The sequence below is a fragment of the Colletes latitarsis genome, chromosome 5 (genome assembly GCF_051014445.1).
Source record: "Colletes latitarsis isolate SP2378_abdomen chromosome 5, iyColLati1, whole genome shotgun sequence".
In the NCBI taxonomy this organism is placed as follows: Eukaryota; Metazoa; Arthropoda; class Insecta; order Hymenoptera; family Colletidae; genus Colletes; species Colletes latitarsis.
The window spans coordinates 32,593,628-32,610,411 of NC_135138.1; the positions used below are offsets into that span (position 1 = coordinate 32,593,628).

General features: G+C 29.9%; 5 protein-coding genes across 9 annotated transcripts; 3 read left to right on the plus strand and 2 right to left on the minus strand.

Moving 5' to 3' along the window:
* The first annotated feature begins 885 nt into the window (after positions 1-885).
* On the plus strand, positions 886-3,589 carry Lft (Limb expression 1 family member lowfat). The gene is made up of 4 exons (XM_076765129.1): positions 886-1,372; positions 1,610-1,797; positions 1,868-2,214; positions 2,559-3,589. The coding sequence occupies exons 2-4, from the start codon at positions 1,641-1,643 to the stop codon at positions 2,961-2,963; spliced, it is 909 nt and encodes a 302-aa protein (XP_076621244.1). The 5' UTR covers positions 886-1,372; positions 1,610-1,640; the 3' UTR covers positions 2,964-3,589.
* Clpp (Caseinolytic protease proteolytic subunit) lies at positions 3,530-5,570 on the minus strand. The gene is made up of 5 exons (XM_076765130.1): positions 5,119-5,570; positions 4,567-4,591; positions 4,323-4,457; positions 3,845-4,235; positions 3,530-3,784 (listed from the first exon to the last, which is right to left on the minus strand). Exons 1-5 carry the CDS (start codon positions 5,175-5,177, stop codon positions 3,630-3,632), a joined length of 765 nt encoding a protein of 254 aa, XP_076621245.1. The 5' UTR covers positions 5,178-5,570; the 3' UTR covers positions 3,530-3,629.
* Positions 5,571-7,935: 2,365 nt separating this feature from the next.
* Positions 7,936-12,366, minus strand: Pig-g (phosphatidylinositol glycan anchor biosynthesis class G). Of its 5 annotated transcripts, none has more exons than XM_076765107.1 (14): positions 12,044-12,366; positions 11,807-11,963; positions 11,502-11,700; positions 11,205-11,414; positions 10,945-11,136; positions 10,499-10,841; positions 10,238-10,434; positions 9,924-10,163; positions 9,672-9,850; positions 9,414-9,598; positions 9,178-9,331; positions 8,806-9,106; positions 8,567-8,733; positions 7,936-8,483 (listed from the first exon to the last, which is right to left on the minus strand). In XM_076765107.1, the coding sequence occupies exons 1-14, from the start codon at positions 12,057-12,059 to the stop codon at positions 8,252-8,254; spliced, it is 2,772 nt and encodes a 923-aa protein (XP_076621222.1). In that variant the 5' UTR covers positions 12,060-12,366; the 3' UTR covers positions 7,936-8,251. The 5 variants fall into 5 exon arrangements, with proteins under 5 accessions (XP_076621222.1, XP_076621223.1, XP_076621224.1 ...); XM_076765108.1 differs by having other exon boundaries at positions 9,414-9,592; positions 9,918-10,163; XM_076765109.1 differs by having other exon boundaries at positions 9,918-10,163; positions 11,502-11,631; positions 12,044-12,365.
* Positions 12,367-12,437: 71 nt separating this feature from the next.
* On the plus strand, positions 12,438-15,912 carry LOC143341832 (uncharacterized). Its single transcript, XM_076765111.1, has 5 exons — positions 12,438-12,977; positions 13,154-13,374; positions 13,445-13,532; positions 13,633-13,863; positions 13,937-15,912. The coding sequence occupies exons 2-5, from the start codon at positions 13,160-13,162 to the stop codon at positions 14,048-14,050; spliced, it is 648 nt and encodes a 215-aa protein (XP_076621226.1). The 5' UTR covers positions 12,438-12,977; positions 13,154-13,159; the 3' UTR covers positions 14,051-15,912.
* LOC143342046 (dynein light chain Tctex-type 5) lies at positions 15,881-16,637 on the plus strand. The gene is made up of 3 exons (XM_076765528.1): positions 15,881-15,931; positions 16,120-16,313; positions 16,428-16,637. The coding sequence occupies exons 1-3, from the start codon at positions 15,881-15,883 to the stop codon at positions 16,591-16,593; spliced, it is 411 nt and encodes a 136-aa protein (XP_076621643.1). The 3' UTR covers positions 16,594-16,637.
* Positions 16,638-16,784: the final 147 nt, after the last annotated feature.

A 16,784-nucleotide genomic window follows, 5' to 3' on the forward strand; every position in this document is an offset into this window, starting at 1 on the left:
TTACTACTTTCTATACAACTCTCTTTTATCAACCGATTGTTGTAGGTTCCAAAGTAACTCATGTATGGCGCTTTATTCGCAGTTGCACTTTTGTGGAAGATCTACCTATCTACTTTAAATATTACTTATGCTGTTTCTATTGGTTCATATATTAAACTATTTGCTTTAAACACGATCTAACGTGTATAATATTCTCAGATCTTCATATATTTTAACTCACTGCGAAATTGTATAAATGTACTTTCTTAAATCAAATGATTTAAGAAGTAACATAAATACGACTACGTCTTCTAATTTGAAATAATTACAATTACAAATATAGCGATTTCTTGTAATAAAACAGAATTATTAATAAAGTAACTTTTACTTATGATAATGCTTCGTTTATGTATATCCATTTTTCATACCTTCAAACATAATATTGATCAAACAAAAATATAACATAGTCCAAAAGTTTCTGTTTCTTTTGATGAAATATATTAAAATAAATACAAAATATTTTTGCTCGATCATGTGGACGATTTTGTTTTGATTTATCGATTTTAGGTTAGAAGTAGTTTAAAAAATTAAATGTTACAATCACAGTTTTAACTTCTACAAGAGTGAAAAGAAATAATTTGCAATAAATAAGGGGCTCACAACGTTCGATCTTGCGTCTATCTGATCAAACATATCTATCAAAATACTGGTTCTTCGTACTCATTTAATAAGAAAATTTTCTACAAAAATGACTGACAAAATTATCCAATAGTGGAACGTAGTTCTAAATATTTCAAGATTTACGTTTTTAATTGTTTCCCTTTACTCTTCTTCCCGTGCGTCACGTGGTACTTGAGAACAAAATTTTGTAAATCGTTGGGGTTGTGTTTAATTTGAAAGATTCGCTTTCATACGATGATTGTTTTTAATCTTCTTCGAAGGAAGGAGAATCGGGACACCTTGTATAATCGAAGCACGGGTTCCACGTAAAAGGAATCCGATACTGGTTTTGGTAGAAAACCATCATGCTCAGTTGGCAAGCCTCGGTGACAATGTCCGCGTTGAAGTAACACGGGGTACAGGGTACCCGACCGACACAGGCAGCCCTGGTTTTCTGGAAATCGTCAGCGGTCCGGGGCCATTAAACGCGTTATATGTATCTTGCAATTTGATTCCGTAGCGCTCGGTGCGCCGATCGGAGAGTAATTTACGCGAATTCCTGGGCATCCGGGTCTCTACAAGTGGGCATCCTGGGTTTCTTCTCACATTTGATGCATTCGGTGCCGCAGCAATCGCTGCACTGTCTTGTTACTCGCACGACAATCGGGACCCGTCGGACCGAACATTTCCGAAAGACAGTCCTCGCTTACATTATTGCGCTGATTTTAACTACGTACGTAGAATATCACCGACGTATTTTATTCTTCCTCTTCTGTTATCGTATCAGTGATTCCTTCTAAATTGCATCATCGAGCGATGAACTTTATTTACGCGCTGTCAATTACCTTATCTTTTTTATTTTAAGTTATGCTAGTTTTATTTTTTACGTTTCTCTGATACTGATATTGCCAAGAGGTGCATTTCAAATGTTAAAGTGACGATTGTTCCTTTAAAACGATTATGCTTCCAGGACGTAAATGTACATGAGCTTATGAAAGGTGATGCAGGGCATAATGCCAGTTAAAACAAAATCCCGTGTTCCTGAAAATATGGGTATCACTGGTGGACTGGTAGATGCCAGGGATAAACAAGTGTTGAAGGAAGCAGTAGAAGCTGTTGTTAATAGCTTTGCAAAGCATACTCAAGGCTATGGAAGAGGTATAATCAAATTTTTCATCTGAATTCGGCTAAGGCTTTTCTAAGCTACTTATCATCTTTTTCTTTATAGTGAATGTAGTAGAGGCTCTACAAGAATTCTGGCAAATGAAACAAAGTAGAGGAACAGAATTAAGAAATGGAGCTTTAGTTATTTATGAATCTGTTCCTGGTACCAGTCCACCTTATGTTTGTTATGTAACCCTTCCTGGAGGATCTTGTTTTGGTAGCTTTCAGAATTGCCCTACTAAAGCAGAAGCTCGTAGATCGGCGGCAAAAATTGCTTTAATGAATTCCGTTTTTAATGAGCATCCTGCTAGAAAAATAACAGACGATTTTATAGAAAAAGCAGTTGCAGAAGCAAGAGCTAGCTTTACCAAGCCTTCTGCACCATCTAACAGCGTTGGTAACCAAGCACAAGTATGTTTGCTTGTGTATTTCAGTATACTTATTGTTACTGGTAACATAAGTACAGTAGTGCCCACATAAGTGACCGCACTTTTGCCCACTTAACTGTCCGCGGTTATCCCCACCAATTCTTTGAAGCCAAGCGGCTTCGAGCATCGAGCGTGTTGTTATCGATACATTGTATATATGATTTCGGTTGCTAGCTATTGTATCTCACTCGCACTTATCCTCTTTCCTTATCTCCGTTGAATTCTGAGAAGTAACCATGCCCACATAAGTGACCGCGGCCGGTCCCGAGCGTGGTCACGTAAGTGGGCACTACTGGTATTAGGTTTTCAAAAACTTTTTATTTACAGGGAAATGGAGATGAGAAAGAGGATCCAAACACAGGTATAGGTGCATTTCGTTTTATGTTAGAATGCAATCGCGGAAGAACAATGTTAGAATTTCAAGAGTTAATGACAGTCTTCCAATTGCTTCATTGGAATGGATCTTTGAAAGCTATGAGAGAAAGGCAGTGCAGCAGACAAGAAGTTGTTGCTCATTACAGTCACCGGGCTTTAGACGACGATATGCGGAGCCAAATGGCATTAGATTGGGTCGCGAGAGAGCACGAAAGCGGCGGTGGTGTCGTTGCTATGGAATTAGCATTAGCTGAAAGAGAACTTGAGGCAGCACGTTCAGCTGGCAGGGAACTTCGATTTCCTAAAGAGAAAAAAGATATATTGATGCTTGCCCATGCTCAAGTATGCCCTCAGTGATTTTAACAAAAGGATCTTGCAATTCGAAAACATATGAAACTGGTTTTGCAAAAGCTGGTGTTAAGGGAATATGTTTTTTCAATGACATACAATGTCGCCATAATGTGAAGTGCTTTATCGTTGTTTAGCATCGAGACACGTAAACAATTCCGTCCTTTCTACGAAGTATTTTTGGTGATAATAGACTATTAATGGGATTATAAACTTGACGTATTTTTAAGAAGAATACTTTAAGCGAGTAACTGCCAATTTTTAAATCAAAATTATTCATAATTTGTATATACATACGTTTTGATACAAAATCTCGTCTTCCATTACTACTTTATGCAGTCTTTCCTATAATCATAGCATTATATATTCTTATCATATAGCAAGAAATGCTTGGTGATATATTGTGCTTGCCTGAGGAATAATATCAGTGATTTGAATGGTTTGTTGTCAAAACACTAATTCATGTTTATCATCTACAAAATCGTTGTTCCATATTTTATACACGCATAAAGTTTACAAAGTATAAGCACAATGACCGCGCTTCTGTGCAGTTACATATACGATATAGATTGTAATTGTTTTGAAAATATTTTATTACTATTTTTAAGTATTGATAAATACATGTTTTAATAAATTTTCATAATTTTAAATTAGGCCTGTCTCCTAATCCTAATATCAAGGTTGCGAAGTGACGTCAAGAGTACTATCGGTCAATTTAACGCTAACTTCTCCTTCTTCTTCTTGCATAGGATGTGTCAGTACTTTGTCTATTATTCCAAATTCCTTTGCTTGTGCTGGGCTCATAAAATTATCCCTTTCCATAGAACGTTCTAGAAAATTATAATATGTTGAAGAAAGTTGTACCAGCATAGTTTCACAAATTTATATACCTATTTTTTCTAACTCCAAGCCTGTATGTTTAACATATAAATTGTTAATTTGTTTCTTGAGCTTTAATATTTCTACAGCTTGTATTTGTATATCTGTAGCTTGACCAGATACTCCTCCTGATGGTTGATGTGTCATAATTCTTGCATTGGGCAATGAGTGACGCATACCTTTTGCCCCAGCAGCTAATAATAAACTTGCCATTGAACATGCTTGCCCTACACACCATGTTGCAACTGGAGGAAGAACATATTGCATGGTGTCATATATACCAAGCCCTGCGGTTACACTGCCACCAGGCGAATTAATGTACATATGAATTGGATTTTTACTACTTTCTGATTGAAGGAATAGTAGTTGAGCAATTACTACAGAGGATACATTATCCGTGATCTATAAAATAATATATTTTTTTATTTTATCAAGTCCGAACACCTATATTTTGCATATGGAAAAACCAAATTATAATTTAATTTGTACCGGGCCCATAAGACAAATAATCCGTTCTTTTAAAAGACGTGAATAGATATCATATGCACGTTCACCTCGTCCACTTTGTTCTACCACAACTGGTACAAAATTAAGATATCGCTTACTTATTATTTGACCATGAACCTATGAAGTTTAAAATATTTTTTAGTAATATTTAAAACAGTACAATAATATTTAATATCATTTAATATTATTAATTAAAGTATTTCTATCTATTATGTAAAGTACTTACAGAAATTTGCAACAAACTATTTATCCTTTGTAACAACATTTTAATAATTTAACGTTTATTAGCTTCATAAAATATAAAATATTATTAATGCAAAATAATACTCGCACAAATATTTTATAAAAAAAATGAGAAATAAGACATAACCTAAACCAAAAGAATTATTATTACAATAATCGGTTAATCAAACCTTATCAAAAATAACTTTTCAACGATACGTCACTGATAATTATATCATAATTAACAGAAGGTGTTCGAAATTATTTATTTTTCGTTTTGAAATATTTTATCTTTTGTAGGTTATATTTTATCTCTTTTAAATTATGCTTTTTTTCTTTAAATATGTGAAAATATTTAATGTATTTTATTTTCGTTTCAAAACTTTCCACTTGATCAAATTGAAATATCCAACTAGAAATAATCTTTATCGTACGTCGATCGAAACTAACTTGTTTTGAACGCTATGCAACTAAATAGTGAACTTATATTTTGATACGAGTTATTTTTATTTAAGCTGTGACAGTTGACCTAATTAATTAATTAATTTTTATATACCGAATAGACTTATAATATGTGAATATATCAAATAATTTTTTATTTGCAAAACAGTACATATGTACAGTACTTTAATATCTTCATTGTTCGAGATGAGTATTGACTAACTGCAGATTTTGTTAAAAAATAAATCAAATTTTTTAATTACGACTAAGCTTAAACCACGTTGTACAATTTACATTTCGCGTAACTCATATATTCTTGAGATTCAACTGTTGTCAACAATTATCGGTTAGTAAAATTAATTCTATCATTTAAGTTAACCTATCTTTTCGTTCTTATAACCTACGAATTTTACGTTTGCATAGAATATATTTTTAAAATGAAAAATGAAACGAAATTTGCGTTAATGTAGTTTTCGTTATGCATTTAATATTGTTCACTACGATTATTATAAATTATTTAATATAATCTAGTGCAGAAGTTGATAATAACTTCGTGGACTTCACACTTTGTATTAATTCTATAAAAATATATTTACAGGAACAATGAATATATCTCCATTACTTAGAACTGTGTGTCAAACCATAAATTCTGTAGCTCCAAAAATATTGTCTGTGAAACCATTAATAAGTATCATAAATTGCACAATGCATCAAATGTGCAATAGACAATATTTATGTGCTATGCCAACTATAGGTATAAATAAAATAAGTTCAGTGGGTATGCTTCAACCATCTGTACCCACATATAATCTTACATGTGGCTTGAAAACAAAAACTGTTCTACATCGTCGTTGTAAAAGTTGCCAAATAATATGGAAGAATGATAGAAAATATGTAATATGTAAAGACCATCCAAGGCACAAACAAGTAGAGAGGAAAAAACGACCATATAATACATGGATATTAACATTTGCCTCACAAAAGCCTATCCGCGATTGGTAAACTAAATATTGCATTTCATAGGTGTCATTTGTATCATATATCAAAATAAAATTACTAAAAATTAGTTTGATGTTTATTGTCCTTTTTATACTAATGGCCACCAACCTCAAAGGATATTAAAGTTAATATATAAATCTCATTGATTTTCACTGAGCTATTTGTTGAAATGTTATTATTATATACATACAGAAATATCTCATCATAAGCAGACCAAAAAATGTATATTCATAGTTTTTCAAAAATTATCTTAATATAATGTTTATTAAAAAACACATTTTAATACACTTCATATACGGATAAGACAATAATATTATAATACATTATAAATTTACGCGAAGTTATATTAATTTTCGTAATGGAAAAAGCAAGGTTTTGACTAGAAAATGCAACTTAACACCTGTATGTGCTGGATGCTGAAAACGAAACAAATTTTATTTTCAATTATGTAAAAATATGTATTATATTTTCAAAACGATGTAAGTAGAAAATAATTCAACAACTACGGTCGGTATTGAAAAATGATTCTTTTACAATTTTTTTTCTGTCTAATTGTATACATTGAATTTAAAACTGAAAACTTTTTTTGTCAAAAATGAAGCTCAGGTATTATATTTTCTATACGAGTTAAGAATATTTTAGATTTCTTTTTTGATACACGGGAATTAGCGACTGAAATTACATACGAAAATGTTGAAAAAAAGAATCATTTTTTCACCATATTTATCAAATATTCATCTTACTATAGGGAGGACAGGTAAAACCAGAGCGAACATTGCGTAATGTTGTAATTGGGCAATATTTATCATAGTATAAAACGTAAGATGAACAACCACTGTAAGGAGCGCGTGGAAAATTAGACAGGGTAGCATATGGGGAACACGTTGCGGAAAAACAAACCTGTTAAAATAAAACTTTTCAGATTTGAAATATTTTATAATGTTGATCATAATTTGTACAAGTCTATTTTTAAATATTTACCGTGCAAGAATTAGTAGGAAAATTTACTAGAATTGTAGGAGGAATTATTGATGGTCGAACACAAGGTATACAGTTTGTACTTGAATCATTTAGTTTCATACTAATCAACAGATATAATTTTTAATTAAAAATTAACAAGTAGTTATCACTGCTATTTTATTAGTGACGAACGACATTATAAAGTTTACTTACGACATGTTTATATTATTTACGTTCTTTTATACTAGAACTTCAATTTACAATAATTTTTTATACATTGTTTAATAGGATATTTGCCAGAGTTTGGTAAATTGTAGTGAACAAATTGAAATGTCGTCGTTTGTTGCGCACTTCAATTCAGTTTATGATTAAACATGTAAATATAGAAAGGCTACTTCATTTTATGAACAGATTTTAATGTACCATAAAAATACAATACCAAATATTGCATTTTCCAAAGTTTGGAGTGTGATTTCGTAGGGTTAAATGTTTCAAGCAGCTATAGTATAATACCATTTTAAATATGAAAACAGTCAGGACAAACATATTTTTATTTACAATAAACGTTTTAATAAACTAGAGTTTTTCCAAAACGGGGAGAAAATGGGTGGGTAAATCCCTAGGGCAAAAAGGTGTGGGTAATTAAAACATTTGTCTATATTAATAAATTGGTCATTAAAGTTTAACTGAATAGGTACATTTTTCTCGTGTTATTTTAAATGCATTACCCCGTCAACGTGAACCTTTTCTTCTTTTGGAAGGAGAGGAATACTTCTTATTCCCTAACAACAACGAACTTCCGTTAACAACGAACTTCCGTTAGTAATGGAGTGTTGGGGTTGGCACACTTGCTTTTGAGTTATTCCTGTAAAAACTCCGCGAGTGGTCGGACGTAGCTATGAGGAACAACTCTAATTTCAATTAAGATTTTTTTACTGAAAAATTTAGGCACCTATCCCCTGTCGATTTTTCTTAAAAATTCATTTTTGATTTTTACTAATTTTATTTGACGCCCTACAGAAAAGTTATCTAATACTTTTTTGTAGATACCCATGAGCTCTACTTCTTAATTGTCCAGGCATTTTTACTTTCCGATCTGTGTAGGCACATACATAATGTTTACCATAGTGGCTTTGCCCTAATTCTGTTTATTTTTAACGTAACTTATAGATTAGTATATTACTGGAATTGGTTAAATTAAATTAAATGTTCGCCCGTCGGTCACCCCGATGTGAAGAAAAGACAATCGGCGATCCCTTATTTATTAATTAATTTAAGATATTATGGGTCTAATATTTTGGTTTATTTATTGTTTTCTGTAGTATAACCAAAAAAAGTATGACAAGTATGACAAAACAAATAATAGTGAAATGTACAGCTTCATATAATAATTTTGGCGAGAATACTGACCATATAAATAAATGATGACGTTGAATACTGATTATAATTGTATAAATAACTACTGGTAATAATCTCCATTTAATATACCTTTTACTAATTTCTGTAATAATGTCATGTGTACTAGAAAAAACATACAATTTTATAATAGTATATTATATGGAAACAAATTTTGATGCAAAAATGAAAACTTCAAAGCTACTCACTCATACGGATTCTGCAATACCGCATGGTAAATAAGCAATAGATATGCTAAAATGGGTGCAGAATAAGTATTAATTAATAATAATAACCCATTAACAAATGGTATGTATGATTGTATGCCAACATAACCTGCAGCTACATCAATAGTTGCCAAACTATTCGAATTTCCCTGAAGACAAGTTATTTTAAATTAAAAATTCAATTATGTTAACTTTACAAACTCTTCATAATTAATTGTTACCTGATAAAAATAATATAAATTGCCAATCCAAGCATATACAAACGGATTTACTTGTTCTGTATTATTATCTTTAATTATTGTTCTAATCACACTACTAAAAATTATTTGAAGTGGCAAAAGTATTACATTATGTGGCTGATGAAGCATTGCAGTAATCATAATCCATATTCGTACAAAACATGACAACATAATTTTTAAAAATGCTGTCTTATTATATTTGATCACTAATGCCAAACGATAAATATAATTTAAACTGTTTATTGCCAGTAATACCCAAAATATTTGTACTTCATATATTCCTCTGCAACAAAGGAACTCACTGTGACTATGTAAAATCTTTACACAAATCTTTAATAGATACAACAATCTTACCTAAACTGAGGATAGAATGGTATTTTGATCACATTATTGTTATGCATGTGACGAAGGTAAATACATACACTGATTACTATATTAAATATTAATGATAGTTGTTTATACTTTTTATCCTCATGCATAAAGTCAAGCCATATCAAAAGTATAAGAGCTAAGAAGATACATTAAATACTTAAAATTGTGTTCATTTTGTACTAATTCTAAACTTAAGTGATTATTTATTATTTAATTACCAGTAATAAGAACTATTGTCATCCCTAACATACTTTCTTGTTCCATCAAGAACCCAGCTATATCAGGAAGATGAGCATACTTATCCCCAGTACTATTTATTTTCCTAAGAATTCTATGTCCAATTAGTAGTAATAAAAGTTTAATACAAGTTTGTGCATACAAATACTGTTTGTAGTTTCTGTAACTGGAATTTGATATTTAAAGTTCAAATCTTTTTTATAATTAAATAATTCATATTGTTACAAAAATTTTCTTACAATCGCAAATGTAAACATAATTTTGTAGCAGCATTATAAAGTAACAGTACAAGAAAAGTGACCCAATAGAAATACCAAGTTTGATGTTCTTCTTCCACAAAGCTACTACCACTAAGGCTAATTGCATGTACAAATACACTGAATGGAAATAGCCACCTTCCTACCAAATTCTCTATTTTCTAGATTTTAAATAAGAGTTTATTAAGATGTGTAAAAATTTGTTAGATATTATTTCATTCTGATTACCTTAACTGTGAAAGGATTAAAATAACTAATGTTGGCCAGTAAATAACAATTCGTAATTAAAACAGTTATTATAAATAATACTATTGCAATGGTAATTAAATTCCTTGTATAAAGTAATGATATGCTTTCACATTCCCAAATGAAATTTATTGATATCCATAAGGATGTGTTTAAAATGATCAACAAAATAGTATTTTTAAATGCAACCAATGTATGACTTTTTTCCCCCATTAAAATACAAAAGATCTGAAATAATTATTAAATTTTAACATAGAAATGATGCCACAATGTTTATTATAAAACTAACTTTGAATACTTACATGGCATAAGAAGAATATGGCTACTGTTATTATATGGAAATCATATTTTATTAAATTATTTATAAGTGCTTCTTTCATTCCTTTAAGTGCAATCTTATAAGAAAGTACAATGTCATCTGTCATGTCATTTGGATGGTCTTTAGTAGTTAACCAAGCATTATGAAGTTTTACTGCTTCTAGATATTTCTGATATGCATCTACAAGCATATTGTATCATTCAAACAACTGTATTACCTGACTCAACATTATCAGTGTACTCACACTCAGACTTGTAGTCAGTCAGTTGTTGAAAATGGTTGAACACTTGTTTAGCATTATAATAAAGTATGAATAATGTTTTTGAAATAGGCAACTTGTATAAAGAGTCCAGAAAAACAGTTCCTAAATTAGAAAATGGTATTGGCACACCCAAAATAATAGATAATGTGGATGCAATATCAATTTGTGCTATTTCTTTAAAATGATTATCATTTTGCATACATTCTCCACCAATTGCAATTAAAGGTACAGTTGTTTCTGATATGGTTGAACCACCATGACCTCCAGAATCTTTCATCCCATGATCCCCACAGATAATAAACAAAGAAGAGTCATTATTTTGATTCTAAAGATAACAAGTTTATACTATTTTTATAAATACAGGAGGTAACTAATTATTATTATTTTTTTTTTTAATTGTATTATTAAACGAAATTTTTTACACCTACCCATTCTTGGACTTTTGATTGAATTTTTGCAATTACATTATCCATTTCTTTAAGTTTAGTTTTAATAAGTGGACTAAATGGTCCATGAATATGACCAATATGGTCAAGTCCTAAATAATGAAGACTCATTATGGACCAATCATTAGTATTATGTAACTCTCTATGCAAATGTCTAGTCACATTATTGTCAACCTAAATTTGAAATTTTTTGTTGAATTATATACAACCATGTATAATAATTCAATGAAAATATAAAGTACCTCATTAAAATCTGTTACAATGAATGATGTAGTACCATCATAACGATCAAATATAGAGGGAAATAATGTAAGCCAAGTATCATCCCCATAAAATACTAATTTATAGCCATGTCTCTTTGCTTGAAGAAGCACACTATCACCAATAATTGATTTACTCCCAAAATTTAGGGCTACATCAATGAAACTAGGAATAATACCAGCTGTAATTGCCTATGTATGCATAAAGTATCAATATCTATATATATTATAATCTCAAAAAGATAAAGAGTTAAAATTATTTTAATTTAAATATGACACCTTTATTCTAGGCATTGTGACAGTTGGTGGTTGTACTTTTGCTTGGAACAAACAAGCAGAAGCATTTGCTATAAGACTACTTGTTACAGGCATAGCTACTTTCCCAATTGATCCTGTTATAAAATCCCATCTTAAAGCATCAATGACCATAATGATTAATTTTTTTACCATAGGTTGATACAATGTATCTATCTTTACTCTACAAACAACATTTAATATTTCTAAAATATTAATTCCATGATATGATAAAAGTATAATGACTCCTTTATCCTTTTAACTATACTTATGGAGTATTTATGGCTCACCTCACATTTTCTATGAATTTTGGAATATCATTTTCAGTTGCTATGGTATTATCATAATTTATCAAAGGGAAAAATCCATATAAAAATAATGCCATTGATAGAGGTCCAATGAAAAGTATATAAAACAATATGATAATATTTTTATCCATTTCCCTTTCTGTAATTAAAATTATGAAAATGCATAGCTTCAAAATATGATTCTATAAGTCTTTGCATAAGTAAGATCTACTACTCTACCTTTCATTCTTGTCATAGTTACCAATTTCACAACATATTTATAACATTATAAATTTGATCCGCACAAGAATTTATTTCCTTTCATATCATTTTAAGGTTAAATATGAAGGGAGCCAAGAGATTAACAATTTTCGGAGTATGCATGTTTTTTACGGCACACATTTCGTTTGATGAATAAAATGCTGTAATCTATATTTCAGACATTTATTTTGTATTTTAATAAAATATATGTTACTTAATTTTCAACTGTATCAGAAACATTAAATTAAGTACTATAAACTACAAACTACCACGAAATACAAACGTAACCTGTAACAGGTTACCTGAGATTACCTGTCCTCCGTGGAGGCGGTTAATTTTAAAGTATATAAAATCATTGATACTAGAATATTTTGTATTATAATAGCTTAACAAAAATTTAAAAATCATGTAGAAATATATTTAATGTACATAACAATCAGAGTAAAAATAACATTTGTATGCAATTACAATTGTTGACCAACAATTTGTATTTGTTGGACATAGGGAAATCCACAATCTGACAAATCTGACCCAGTCTGACAAGTCAAAACCGTCGCAATTTTGACAGAATTGGTTCCATTAGTTATAAATCATATTTTGTTAGCAAAAAGTGAAATTTCTTTTTGTTCAAATCTCTACGTTTTCTAAATATTATAACTGAAAGCTTTGCAGAAAACGAGAGTATAAGAAATGGTAATTGTAAGTTGCGCTGCATTTCGTTGATAAAACGCGAACAAAATCCGATCAATAAGTGGAAGCGGACTTCATTTTATCAAATAGAATTCGCTCAGTCAGCGGACGTTCGCAGCGGCGACGCATTATGTATCGGTAATCAGAATTTTCTACGAAGAACAGTTTTTTGCTTTTCACCTCTAAGTTAAACTATCACATTGTTTGGCTCATTTAATATACCGTAAGTATGACAAAATTAAGAAAACAAAAATCCTTTCTTACGTACTACAGATCTTTTGTTTTTCTATAGGAATTATTGTTCTTAGTTTTAAGTGACAATTTTTATATTATAATTGTAAATATATATGAATTAAAATAAAAAAATCAAATTTGTAGCAAATTGTAATGTAATTTTAGAAGAAAATGGCATCAATAGAAGAGGGTTGGAAAGAAGCAACTGCAGGTTTAGATAGTGCAATCTGTGATACATGGTTTACAAAATTACAGGAGGCTTATTCTGAAGAGAAGCGTACTTATCATAACTTAGATTCACTTCGTGAGAAGTTAAATTGTTATTATGAGATTAAAGATAAGTTAGAAAATCCTCAAGCTGTGCTTCTTGCTTTATTCTTTCAAAAGTAAGTATGCTTTGCTCTATGAAAAAAAAAAGTTAGTAGTAATGTTACATAAATTCTAATTATGTTATAGCTTTGAATATGGTCCCAAAGCTTTAGATGGTGAAAACAAGAATTTGGAACATTTTAATGCATTTGCAGAAGAAGCTGAAATTTCTCCAGTAATTATCATTTTATAGTATTTAATTAATATTGCCAGTTATGAACTGTGAGTTGTAAAATTTGTAAGCAGCTTTTTTATGCATATACATTTATGTATAGGATGCACAATTAAGGGAAGATGTTTGTGAACTTCTTGATGTAGCTGCAATAAATAGTACATTAGCACATCAAATTAGAGATGCCTTTGGTGAGGAGGATTGTCATTACTTGTTAGATTTGGATACGGCTGTGTTAGGTTCTTCTTCGGAAAGTTATGCAGAATATAGAGAAAAAATACGTGGAGAATATTCTTTTCTTAGTGAACCAATGTATACTGCATTGCGTTTGAAGGTAATAATATGATTTAAAAGAAATATATAACTAAATATATATTAATTCTTATACATGTGCATTGGGTATTTAGGTGCTGCAAAACTTTGTGCAGATTCCAAATATTTTTGCCACAAAGGAATTTCGTACAAAATATGAGAAACAAGCACGACTAAATATACAAGCTGAAGTTGAATTGTTGTCATAGGACAATTAATGAGTTTTGTGTATGGAAAAGTGTATCATTATAGTCATTTTGTTATTAAATATGTTCATTATTTAATTATAACAAAACATAAGGTTCCAATTGACATAGGACTGGTTCACTATATCTTTCTTTCCACGCGTGCACGATCCCTTTTATCTTCTTCTGTTTTTCCCGCTCATTATTTTTCTCTGTTCGGCTATTCTCGACCGTTCGGACGTTTCCGCTCTCTCCAGTCACACATTCACATACACACACACATATTCACTATTTCTTGCAGTAGCATATACGTTTTCTTTTAAATATTAGTATTTAAAGCAATTTAAGTTAAGATACCATATTATAACAACGTAGAATGTTATTAAATTCAAGATACATTCATGTTTTATATTTAGCACTTAAGAAGTTAAAGAGTTTTATATTTCTTTTTAATGCTGAGTCTTAGGCATGAATGTATATTTTTCTGTGATTATATTGTATTAAGTTCTTTTCTAGTTTTATCACATTTTATTTAATTATTAATTTATTTACTCTTTTTATAAAAATGTATTTATATTGTAAAAGTAAAATGTTGGATTTTATTTTATTAAGATTCGATATGCTATCCTTAAATAAATTTGTTCAAATATTTGCATAGACGCTTATCTCTCAATTATTATCACGAATCAAAGTTAAGATTTATAGTAAAAATATTATTAAATTTTTACATATTTGGTTTGAAATTAAAAAGTTACTTAAATTCAAAAGTGTGCAATTGATAAAATAAAACAATGCCAAAAAATTGTCAATCTGCCACATATAGAATTTATTTTATTTAATTATTTTGGTATGTAAATGTTTTAAGTATGTTATTACAAAATATAAATATATATAAATAATTGAGTACTATTTAATATCTTGTATATATTGTCTCAAAACATTGAAACGAAATGTGGTTATGCAATCAAACACGACAAATTATAAGATATTATCAGCGAACATTATTATTAATTGATTACGTTACGAGAAAATATTTCGTGATTTTAATTTTCGATATGTGTTCATATTTAATCAGAAGTTAGTCGAGTAAAACATATTTTTATAATAATTAGTTTACAAGTCACATTTGCATAATCTTATTTCATTTTGTATTAAACAAATAAAGTGCCATTATATGTAATAACATATTTCACCAACCTTTGAAACAACTCGTTGATTTTGCACAGTTGACTTCCATCCTATCTGGAATCTAACATATAAACTTTTTATTTAATCAGCACCACTTAATGAATTATGACTTAAATTTAACGAAAGACTTAATTTTTCACTAATTAACAATATTTAATCGATTTACACGAATTTAAAAATGTTAAATGTTACATTGTTAAAAGATGCAGCTTAACTAGTCTTTTGACTACGCGTACCGTTTCGATAATCCAAATTACAACGTTCGATTATTGCATTGAATCGATAATATCTCGAATGGCGTATTTTTGAATCGTTTAAAAGAGTGATGTAAAGAATTTATTTATTATTAATACAAATAAATTAACAATTATATAAGAAATATATCCACGAATTAAAAGAAATATATTGTATTCATTTTAAAATGTTAAGTATACTTACAAATATCGTTATTGATTTATTTTGGCGTAGAAATTGATCAATCAATTTTATGTACTTTGGTTTCCAAGTAACACTTTAATATACAGTAGTAGTTTAGATACTGGTGATTCACGTTTCCGTTGTCATTTAACATTCGATGTATTCGATAACTGTAAATATTCTCTAAATAATAATTATTTATTAAATACATGTGGTACATGTTTCTTTATATTTATTGTTTGGCGTATTATGTCACTTCAATTAGACGTGAATGATAAAAATCTGGATAATGAACGGGAGGTAAGGAAGACTAACTTATTATGATATACTATAATAAACGGCTTAACAATAATATTTAGAAATGGAACATTTATATTATATTTTACTCTTATTTTTTTGCTAATATACAATTGGAAAGCCATAATTGTTTGCTTCATTTAATTATGTTTAAATAATTCTGGCTTCTTCAGATTTTCTTATCCTTTTAGACGCCAAATTATCAGAACACCTATCGTCTGGAAGCTTATAATCCTTTTAAAGTGGATCCGGTGGATAAGATCGTGAAGACGATAATGATTAATAAACTCGAAAATATTTCTTATGATGCTGTGGATTGTCCAAAAATCTGCGAATCGGTGGCTACAGATATTAGGGAGAAAATTAAAAAATTGAACTTCGACAGGTGATCGATTTGTTTTCTATGCGTAACTGTTCCATAGATATTGAACGCATCCCATTAATTTCAGAAGAATTCAATACGTTCAATTTCGTTTAAAATCGTGAATTTTACTTTTAGACATAAAATTGTAGTCAATGTAGCTATTATAGAGAAGGCAAGTCAATCTGTACAAGCGTCAATTGGGTTTCTCTGGGACGCTGAAAAGGACAATTATTCTACATTTACGTACGAGGCTCGAACATTTCACGCTTACTGCTGTGTATTCGGTCTTTACTACGAGTAAATCGCAGTTAAATATTACAGTTGCCATTCAAAATGTTAGTTTCATTTTCATATTAATTTTAATCGCTTTCACTTTGTTGCGAATTATTTATTCTAATGAAAAGGTTAAATCTTCGCAATATGCATGAAACGCACGTTTTCTACATGTTTCCGATATCACATATCAGTAAATAATATTGGATATACATATAC